Raw genomic sequence first — 11,007 nt, 5'->3', positions numbered from 1 at the left:
TCCTGACACTGCTGAACCGTAAGGAACTTAGGCCTAGTCAGTGTAGCTTGCAGTATCATTGCAGTACAGGAAACCGATCTCCAAATATTAGGGTTCGGTAGCTGTCAACGATCTACTAGTTACTCTATGCCTCAACTGTTGTGCAGGATAGTGAAACGAAAATCCATGTTACACACCGCGGCTTCGCGGACGTTTGGTCATCCACTTCACATTGTTCGATGGGAACCTAGGTTCCTTGTATGTTAATCTGGTATATGGTGATCGTTATACGGTTGCTGGTATCTACGCCGTAAATGTTGTGCTTAATCTCTTTACTGAGTACGGTTTACTGAACGGGATTCCAGTAAATGTTCGTCTTTGTGCTCCTCGGTTAATTGGCTCAGTTGAGGTCTGGACACGGTAAATGGTATTCGTTTTTCCTATCAACATACGCCCCGACGAACGGCAGCTCTAAGCTTGACGAGGTTAGTCACAAATGCTTCTGTCAGTAAAAAGTACATTTGATGCGCCCGTCACGGTTGGCCGACTATTTCCAGAAGAGGCTCATCTTGCCAGCGATTCGAGGTTGGCGCTCACCATAAAAGTAGTGAAAAATAACTTCGATTATTTCCTGGACACCTTTTGTTCCTAACCGAGACAAACTTTCAGCTCAAGCGTTCACACATAGGTTACGATTATGCATATCCTCCAACACTCAATAATGCAATAAAAGCCAAAAATATGTAGTTTGATTACCTTGATCTTCTGACTGAATGAACTCTCATCGGCGTAAACTGACTACGAGTTCTTTTGACTTTCTGAAAAGAAACATGTTGTACTACTTTTCCAGACGTCTCCAGAAAACTGTGTTGCCGAGCTTCAGGGTCGCGTGCGTAATCCCCAAGGCACGGAACTGGATGTCACTGCAGAGCCAATACTTTTTTCCAAAGAAGCGAGTGAAAAGTTTGACGCCGATCTCTACGCCCAAGCTGTTCAACTCACGGCACAGTTTGATCGGTTCTATCTACAACCGATGGAGACCTGATATCTGTACTACTGATATCTGTACCACTGTATTCATTAATACCATTTGTACAATTTATTCCACTCTGTCATTTTAAGCGATCAATGCACCCCTATTACGTATATGTTTTTTGATATTTTGGCGATCGTTCGTTTACTTATGTGAACTCTCTCCGTTTGGGAATGTGGTTTCCGCTGAGCTTTCTGCGCGCGTATTTTTTGTGATCAGTCTTACACTGATGTGTTAACTTTGAGACATCTTACATATACGGCCTGGACGGAATCGCCAACATACCGTATACCCGACTGGGCTCGAGATACTTCATCGGCTACTGTTTGGCAAGTTTGTGCTCCATAACCAACCCTGGCTCCCCTGTTATTCTTGTCTAGACATGAACAATCTGATTGTATTTATCCTCGCGATTCATCTTGGCTACATTATAGCTGCGCACCGAAATGGTGCCACAGATAGATGGTTACTACCAAACTTTATCGCGTCCCTCGCCTTTTGTGAATGATATACACACGAATCTTGCGCATTCCCAATTACCATCTAAATCATTAAATATGTGGTTGTCTGGTTTAAGACGTGTTTGTAACATCGTACTTTCCACTTTCTAAGAGTCCACTGGTGTTTTCCGCCAGCCACGGCTCAGTTTGTGGTCCACCGATGTGGGATACCCGAAGGAGAATCCAAGCATCCTTGAACACGCACTACTCAGCAGTTTCAAAACTCTTCGATGGTGCACGTCCGGTTTTGCCCTTTTTTAAGGATTATTAAGTGGGCGCAAGACAGGTATCCCATTCCTAATGGTGAAGACCAGGGATTAATGTTATCTCAGGTGTGTCTGGTCTTTAACTCCTTGCAGATAGTGAAAACATGCATTCAGTAGAACAAAAAATCCCAGTTGACCGTCTGAGACAACTTGGACTTTCTCAGTTAGAGTTAGACGACCATGCCCCTTCCCCCGATATCCAATTCACAATGGAAACTGAGGAGAACAACAAATTGGCGTTCCTAGATGTGCTCGTAACAAGGACAGCAAACGGCCAACTACAAACGGAAGTATACAGGAAATAAACGCATACGGACCAGATTCTGAATTACCACAACAACCATCCGAACTGTCACAAGCGGAGCTGTGTTCGAACTCTATTCAAGCGGATAGAGACACATGGTGACACAAAAGAGGCGAAGGAAAAAGAAGAACGAAGACTCTTGGAGACATTCCGAAATAACGGCTACCCGAGGAATTTCATATGGAGGTGCTTACGAGACCAACACCAAGCTGATCCGTCAACACAACCGGAACATAGGAAGATTACGCTGCTGTATATCAGAAACGTGGCGGAGATGACTGCACGAGACCTACGGCAACATGGAATTGCAGTCGCCTTTAAGCCTACAAACACGTTGAGAAGAACCTTCTCGAAACCAAAGGGAAGTTTGGATGCTTTGAAGAAGACTAACGTGGTCTACAAACTTGAATGCAACGACTGCGACAAACATTATGTTGGCCAAACGGGAAGAAAACTTGCTACGAGAATACACGAACACAAGCTTGCCACTAGAAGACATGACCCAATGTCACTCGTCTCAATCCACGAAGACAGAGAAGGACACACGTTCAATTGGGACAATGTTCAAATACTCGCTCACGCACGAACAAAACGGGAGCGAGAATTTGCCGAGGCGTGGTACTCCACACAAAAATCGATCAATAAACACATCGACATTGACCCATTCTATCAGCCGTTACGAGCGAAACAACCACACGGTCACGGGACTCGGAGCTAAGAAACCTAACGGCAACCAACGGACTAATTGGGTCAAAGGAAGACAATCACGAAAAACAGAAGGCCAATCAAATGAACAAAACCGACCCAACAAAGCAAGGAGGAAACGACCGAATCACAGCATGACAACCACATACAGAACTGCCGAATTGAATGCACCCAACGAACCAACCAGACACAGGAGGTTGAAACCACGTGAGATTCACAGAAGACCAATCAAACTACACGACGACCGTCTCCAGAACTACCAAATACTGTTTAGAAGCTATATAATCACAGGCAGAAGAGGAGGAATCCACCCACTCAACCCTGCACTGACGATGTCACCTCGATTGGTGATGAAACGTTTGCAATCCAACTGCCAAGCTCGGCGAACAGACCAACAACCAAACAGCGCACCCGAGCTACCTACATTCCACAACATTGCTAGGTTTATATTCACTTTAAAATTAACGTATACTGACCAGCAGAGACCGGTGAATCGGGTAAACAGCACTTACAGATTAACAATATTTTCCATTTGTTGGCACCACTGTTCTTCATTAGCCAATATCGCGGATTTCTAGAGAGGACTAGTTGTATTACTTGAAACGTGGCTTAGAAGCAAGGAGGTTAAAACGAGTGTTTTGAGTGCAAGACCCTAGTGGAAGACCATGGAACTTTGGATTTGATGGAAACATAAGGTCCTACTTGAGTTGCCTCGAGAAAATGCATCATGAAAATAGCCAGGATAGGTTTGTTGCCTAATTGTGCAAACTGAATTTTCATGGGAATATTTAGCACCCGTCACTCAGTCCACCGAAAACTCAAACGAATAACACCGATGACATCACAACACTACATGATGTATCTGGTTGAGGACCGCATTTCCGTACACAGTAGGGATGTAAGTTTATAGCGGTTTAATATGCAAGCCTACCAAGGTCGGATTAAACTGACTCAGATGCTCACCTAATATTTGTATTGTTTCTTCGGATGAGCGAAGAGACGGAAGGTTTTCAGTGCGAGACGGATCGTGTTTCATACCCACCGAGCTACTATGTTTGGCTTTGTTACTTATTACTGCTAGACTATTCAGTGTATGGGTGTCCAACGATTCGTTGTTTCTCCAAGTATGAGCTTGGAACAAATAAAATGTGTTGTTCTCCGAAAGTTCGTACTAATGTGATGCGATGACGATCCCTACTAGCCACCCTGCCACCAGACATGTGGGTCAAAGACCTTGCCTGTCGGCCATAATTATCCTTGTGTCTCAGCTTGAATAACGTGACAGGGCCACTCAGAAACCCTCTCAGAAACTTAACCCGCATCAGCTGCCGCTGGACGCCCCCAGTCGGGTAACTTTTGCTCTATACCACCGTTAGCCTCAGACACCTATATTAGTCGCCAGGTGATAATGATGACCGTTCAGATGTGGCACCCTTCCGATGCACAGCTGTCGTACAAACGGGAAGGAGCACCCGATCCATTAAGATATCCTTATTGTTCTAGCCGAATCAGGCAGGACAACCACCCGCTTTCGCTTCCACACTAATTTAACGTTACATCAACCGACATTGTTCCTCTGAAACAATGGTCGCGACTCAAGTTCCATATCTGAAATGACTGTCTTTAATACGTGTAGTGAAATGAGAGACAGTGAAATGGGCCACGGTTGTTTTTGGGTCTAGCCTGCTAGTTGTGTATCTGCTTGATTGAGTGACAGTTGTGTCGTCTGTATACCACTTGTTCAGGTTCATACCTTCATGTTAATTGTATCCAACGGACGTCAGTTTTTCATACATAAAGCACAATTTCTGTGGCGATGTCGGTGCTACTGCAGACTAGAATCTCAAGTATCGGTTTGTTCGTTAATGACATGAACAGACTGAACATAATCTCAACTAAGCGGTTGCTCCCTGGTAAGCGACGCATTCCCTTTTCCCATAGTTGTCGGAATCGTGGCTGTCGGTATATACAGCTGTCGGTATACAGCCGTAGTACATCGAAGAGCCTTCTTTTAGAAGATCCCAAGCGGACCTTGTGGCTGATGTATTTGCTGCGAAACGCACACTTACGTATCGACTTCAGTCCTATGGGCTGACTTTCCTATAGAAATAAGTGAAACACCAACTGAGCATACCATCTTCATTCCTGATCACAACGACTGGGAGCTCATCGGGGACGAGAAAACGCATCCATCGAGGATTTCAGTGTCACCTAGGGTTTTTCAGATCGGAAGTCCGATTGAACAGAAACAGTGAGATGGCACGGGTAAATGAGTCTTGGTTATTCAACTGTCGGGTCATCTACTAAACGTCGAGTATCTAGCTGCCAGCTTACTCATAAAGGTTGTCGAGTCGGCCTATGTTTATGTTTGAAAATTTGGATGGCCAAAACAAACCATACTATGCATTATTCGCCCAAGCTGACTTTTTCCAAGCGTTTTTTCTTTGAGAATGGACCTATTGGTAAGAATGGGACTGAAAGGAACCCGGCGTTTTATTAGTGTCTAAAGGTATCCTTTGCAAAGATGTACCAATCTGTTGTGCGTGTTTATGTGCCTGTTGCGAGCCTTTTTAAGCATCTTCCAATGGCTCCAGTGCTATGCGTTGTATGCAAATTTCTTTTCATGCGTCTAAAGCATTATGCTGTCCACACCTACGTACACTACCTCTGTTACTCTTTCAGGTAGATGGGTTGATCCTATCCGCATCCGTCGCCTGTGCGTATGACAAGATATTTATTCAGTAGGTCGAAGTTATTTTACGATTTCAAATTTTTTAGACATCTTGTTTATATTCCAGACGCCTATAAATGTTTGTGTCACTTGCTTATTTCGATGTTCACTAGTCTATTCGTTTTTTGAAGACCCTTTGTTTTATTTTTGTATCGTCGCCGGACAAATACCAAGGCTACCTTCGGTTAATATACTGATGCCCGCAATAAGTCTGTCGAAACATCACACTTGCATTCCCTCTCTGTATAATCCATTCTCTAGTGCTTAGCACCTTCAGAAAAAGCGTCACGAATCTATCGGAGGACGTTTACGGGGATTCCAATATTATTTGCTGTATCCTTCAACTTCATGAGTAAACATCCATCTAAGCGGATTCGGCCTACTGTCCATTTACTGCAAACGTATGCTATGCAAAAATGACCGACTTATCTGAAGCCCTACTTGCAAACCATTGACCTATCCGTGATCGATCTGTCATCTTAATCGTTCCAGCCAACCTAACTTTAACCTGTGGTGTGACTCGAGTACTTTGAAACACTGAGAACAGTCATTGTCAGCCTGCTTTCGATTTCGCAATGCAAAAATTCAAGCTACCATTGCTGATTGCCATCCATGTTTCCGTATTACGTCTACTTCGAATCCTTTGACCTTATTAATGTTGTATGTTTTTTATTTCCGTTTTCCGTATTGATCATTTTTGCGTTTATTTTGATTGCAGCTGTTGCGAAGGTCAGCTCCGCCGTATGTGTATTATGGAGGTTAGTTTAAAAAAATTTTTGCTCCTCGCTGTTTGACATCCTCTCACAATGATTGTGTGATTGCAGCTGTGTGCTTTGAGTCTGGAGGTTATGTTTGATCTGCGATTTGGAGTTCAACCTAGCTGTTTGTGTTACTGTCTATTTTGCATTTGGACATCTTGGCTGACCCATCGGACTTTGATGGTGTGTTTAAACCAACTGCTAATCTACTTGCTTTATTTCGTCTTCTGCAAAGCCGTATTCTCTTTTCCTGTGGGCTTAGATTTCGCTCACGAAAACATCTAGGGTATCACTTACAAACCCTAAGTTGGTAGGAGACTGCTTAGTCGTCCTATTACCCAAGGTCGTTGCATCCTCCAGGATCAAATTAAAGGGATTGCCAACCGTACAGAACATGGTATGCAACCACTCCCAGTGGTGGGCATACGATCGTATATGTTGTGTGCATGACTTGTCATCATTATCTTTAGCCGTGTTCGCATCGATCGATCCCACTGATTAAGTCTTACACAATGCCCAATGAGCTATGTTTTCTGGAAGAGGTTGTTCCATTACCTCCTCAGTACTTCTCATTCATCACTTTCCACGGGTTAGTGTGGTTGGAGTATACTGTGAATGTCTCAATGTAGCCGCAGCTTATTGCACCATCTTCCCACGGTAAACTTTATAATTTTTCATATCGAAGGATTTTTCAGCTAACGAAGTCAGTTGTTGAGACGGATGGGATTTTGGCTGTATAGCATTAATGCCATTTCCCTGTTTTTGGTATTTTCTCTACTGTTGTTCATTCTGTTCACGTTATTTCTGCAGCGCGTACTTATTGAGGCGTTCACGAAGGACTACACAACATCCTGATGAGACGTGCCAGTCGGTAACCATCAAACAAATGAATGATCATCCAGCATTTATAGCCACGGACAATCCTTCCGAATCTTTTGCCGTAAGCACTGATTCTCGTGTTGTTCACTATGGATACCCTCGATATTCTTTGCGTCTACATCCATTTTATCAGAGAATGTATTCTATAGAAGGCATCCCTGATTTTGCTTGTGCTTTTGGAGTCAGACAGACAAATTGCTTTGAGGGTCAAGTTTACTTCCCTCTTTTCCTAACTGCAGGATTTTTTTACACATGGGCTCCCGATTCCAAAGTTTCATTCACTATACAATGTCTGGAGTTTTGTCCTGGTGCCCTACTTTTGACTAAGGACCCAGTAATCTGATAATATCGTAACAAACAAAAAGAACCGCCGCTGCTAACCGCAATTTGCTAGGTTTCACTGGGGTCCACACAACTCTGGAACGTGTGTCTCCTTCGAGCCACTCGGCTCTTTAGGTACGACGTGCCCAACTTTGATAGTTAACTGATGTTGCTTTTTTCACAAATACATTTCCCCCCTCGATTTATACCGCCTTAAACGGGTCTTTCCTTCATATGGGAACTATCTCATCCTACTTCCATGAACTTTCTCGTGGAATTGATAGGTACATTGCAACCCCCAAAAGGTACTAAGCTTTCGCTATTCCTATTTTATTACTTCACAACAGAGATAATCTTTTTTTCACTGGTCGGTAAATGTGAACGCACTGTAGCATGTCGTAATTCCTGTTTAGATATAGAGAGCCAATACGTCCGCCGCGGACTCGATGTTGTCGAATGAGTTTGAAAACCGAACTTTCCAAACAAGGGGTTGTTCTCTTGGCATACATTTGGCGCAACGGATCGTGGCATCCGTCAAACACCGTTGGCCTAATGGTAGTTTATCTGGTTTTCTTACTTAGCCCTATGAACGTCAACGCAACGACTTAGTGGAGGCTCAATTATTGCCAGTGATACAATATAATATCCCACGTCCTTAGACGTGAGAAACAAGGTGTTCTTATTCCCAAATGAAGATGGTTCAGTCCAGTCACCTATCACTGCTGAGTCAACCCTAATCTGTTAACGATTATCACTTCACAGTTGAGCACAGTGTGTATTACTAGTGTATTTCTGTCATTGATTGGAATTCCAGGTCACAGCATCATCCAAGATGAATGAAGCCACAGATTTAATCTTTTGTTTGATTTTGTTCGAATATGGGAATGTGACAACTGATCAGTATAACAACACTCGTGTATCAAACTACATTTTCCATTAGTCACAAGTACTGTTCTTTACCTGGAAATACATCTGTTGACGACTAGTGGAACAGCTCAAAGGAAGTTTAAGTATTAAGGTGCAAAAATCAGAGACTGAATTTAGTGTCACAGGAATGGTTACAGACTGCGGACCTCAGTTGGTGAGTGTGCCAACAAATTTGGCGGTTAGGTCTCTAGTGGAGTCCTTTGTTCAATGCCCGTTGTGTGGAAATCATGATTCAAACGTGGTCACGTGAAGAAGGTAACATACATGTATTGCATATTGTTCAGATAATGATATATCATGTAAAGTATGACAAATTGAGCTTATGAGTAAAGTTCCAGTTGTATGAGACTGAGATTTCATAGATTTCGTCAAATATGGACCACCCCCTGAAGGGAACATTTTGATGAGGCCCCACGGAAAGGGGACAGTGTGTCTTGTATCAGCTTCTGGTCAAACGTGTTCACAATAACTTCGCCCTGTGGTTATGACAGGGAACTCTTTGGTTGATTGCTCAAGGGGGACACGTGCTGAACACGTTTTCTTACGTATCCCTTCCTTTTTACGAGGGACTTTTCATTTGAGTCCCGTAAGCCTTTCCTACGTGAATACTGATCTGTGGCTCCTTCTCTTATCCTGTAGTATCCGGCAACGACCTCTGGTTCAGCAACTTGGTCGCTTTTAGAACGGACGCGATCATATGTGCATTACGGGTTGCGGTGGATCACTCATATCTTCCAGGCAAGACGTACAGCGGTGACAGAACCATTAGCACTTCCTTCAGCAAATATGTCATTCACTACCGAGGAGTTCAACTTCTACTCGGCGTTCTTGTCAGATTTGGCCGTTCGAGTGAGTGTTTTGATTTACATTATGCTAGATTTTTGGTCATAGGTTCTTCCCGTGTGATTGGTTTGACTTTCATTCAGTTTGTGGCACTTGTCCAATAATGTCGTTTGAGTATTTTTTTTATACTTATTTCAGTGTCTCGGATGCACATTATCCCCTTCATTGACAGTAACACTAAATGAAAACATTGGTTCTTCACTGTTGTACAAACATGTCAAATTACTTCAATAAAGCCTCACAATGGGAAGAAAGAACAGGACAGGGAGGGGGACCTAGTACTAGCCTACACCTCCGAAACTCAGTTCAAATAATCTGGATAGAAACTGACAGGATGGATGCTTCTGACATCACTTAGCCGTCATATTGCTTGGTGTCTCCAGTCAAACATAAAGAGGGACACGTGGACTCAGTCCTGGAAGTTTAACGGTACCCAAACATTTCGTAACATTCTTCAACGCCCTCTGTCATATCAAATTCCATGAACCTCAAGGTTTTCACCACTCCAAATTATGCACGGAAAACAACACTCTTCTGGACGGATGCGAACTCTTAGAAATGCGTCTAAATATTGGTAGCTCGTTCGGATTAATTGGATGTTAATCAGGTGACAGCTGATCTGTTCGCATCCCTTGAGTGAAACACCTTTGGCTTAGCCAACGACACTTTTCCTGTTCACTCATTGAAAGTCCACTGATTCCAGCCACTTTCAGCGGTAGGCGGTCGAAGACCTGGATACGTCTCATATTCTCCACCCAGTGTCCAAATCTCACAGCCGTACAACATTACAGCTCCAACCGTAGTCCGATACATGTGTCCTTTGAGATGTAGTGAGTTACTAATTCCTCTGTTATCGTCACGCCCACTGCGAGCACCCTTTGTAAAAATGGGCACCTCTATCGACTCAACCCGTTTGGTTGGGCTAACCTCTTTTTCTCAGAGACAAATAGGTTCGACAAGCACCCACTGCGATTTTCACTTTTATTTTCGAGTACAGTGGGTAGGATTTCATCACAACCAGCAGCTCGGTAACGATTGCGGAATCAAATGCTTTTATTTTATTTTTTGAGACTTCTGCCCATCGGGGCACCCTTTCGGCCCTTGTGCGCGTATCTAGTGTGATAGTTAACACACGTCCTTTCTCCTTCACAGCTTTTTGAATCCACAGAGCTTCTCAATCCAGCAAAATGCTCTTCTTGACCTGAATTCTGACAGTCCCTCGAGTAATTCTGTATTCTCCACCAGGTCGAGTTCGTACCCGAACTTCAGGCAATTTTAGTGTCGCTTGAGACTCAGTGTCTAGATCAAGTTGGTTCCGCTGTCCCACAAGCGGATCGCTCCGCATTTTTCAGGGTTGAAAACAGTGCTTTCAATTGACAGTCAAAATCAGAAGACGTACAATACGAAAGAGATTTCAGTAGGTGGTTTTGCTCGGTTGACCTCAAATCAGGGTCCGAGAGCTTCTCAATGGCCAGGCGGGCTCTGTGCATCTTGCGGGCTGCTGAAAAGCCACGAAGAAGCGCGTGATCCTAATCCACGTAGGCATTTCAGAACAAGGGACGACTAGGTACTGACCCACGCCACCTATAGCTGATAGCGATGTGGTTTTTTGTTGGAGTTTGGGTTGCATACGAAGGGCGAAGGATTTTTGAATTTAGTACTAGACAGAAACAGTCTGTGGTCGGCACATAACTGTAGTAGGCCTTCGGTATTGTCCGTGCCCCTTGATTCCAACCACTTCAACCGGTACATATATATATA

General features: G+C 43.7%; 2 protein-coding genes across 2 annotated transcripts in view; both read left to right on the top strand.

Moving 5' to 3' along the window:
- Positions 1 to 1,420, top strand: part of T265_10798 (hypothetical protein) — a gene marked incomplete at both ends in the record, with an annotated part of 29,354 nt that extends 27,934 nt beyond the window's left edge. The window contains one exon of the mRNA XM_009177270.1: positions 830 to 1,420. Coding sequence (XP_009175534.1) covers positions 830 to 1,100 — 271 coding nt within the window. The remainder of the gene's footprint in view (positions 1 to 829) is intronic.
- A 4,052-nt stretch (positions 1,421 to 5,472) lies between these two features.
- Positions 5,473 to 11,007, top strand: part of T265_10797 (hypothetical protein) — a gene marked incomplete at both ends in the record, with an annotated part of 27,158 nt that continues 21,623 nt past the window's right edge. The window contains 4 exons of the mRNA XM_009177269.1: positions 5,473 to 5,528; positions 6,237 to 6,276; positions 7,087 to 7,216; positions 9,043 to 9,252. Coding sequence (XP_009175533.1) covers positions 5,510 to 5,528; positions 6,237 to 6,276; positions 7,087 to 7,216; positions 9,043 to 9,252 — 399 coding nt within the window. The remainder of the gene's footprint in view (positions 5,529 to 6,236; positions 6,277 to 7,086; positions 7,217 to 9,042; positions 9,253 to 11,007) is intronic.

Source organism: Opisthorchis viverrini (assembly GCF_000715545.1).
Source record: "Opisthorchis viverrini unplaced genomic scaffold opera_v5_408, whole genome shotgun sequence".
NCBI classification, from domain to species: Eukaryota; Metazoa; Platyhelminthes; class Trematoda; order Opisthorchiida; family Opisthorchiidae; genus Opisthorchis; species Opisthorchis viverrini.
Note: the sequence above shows the minus strand (reverse complement) of the source record. Positions and strands in the feature narration are given on the sequence as shown.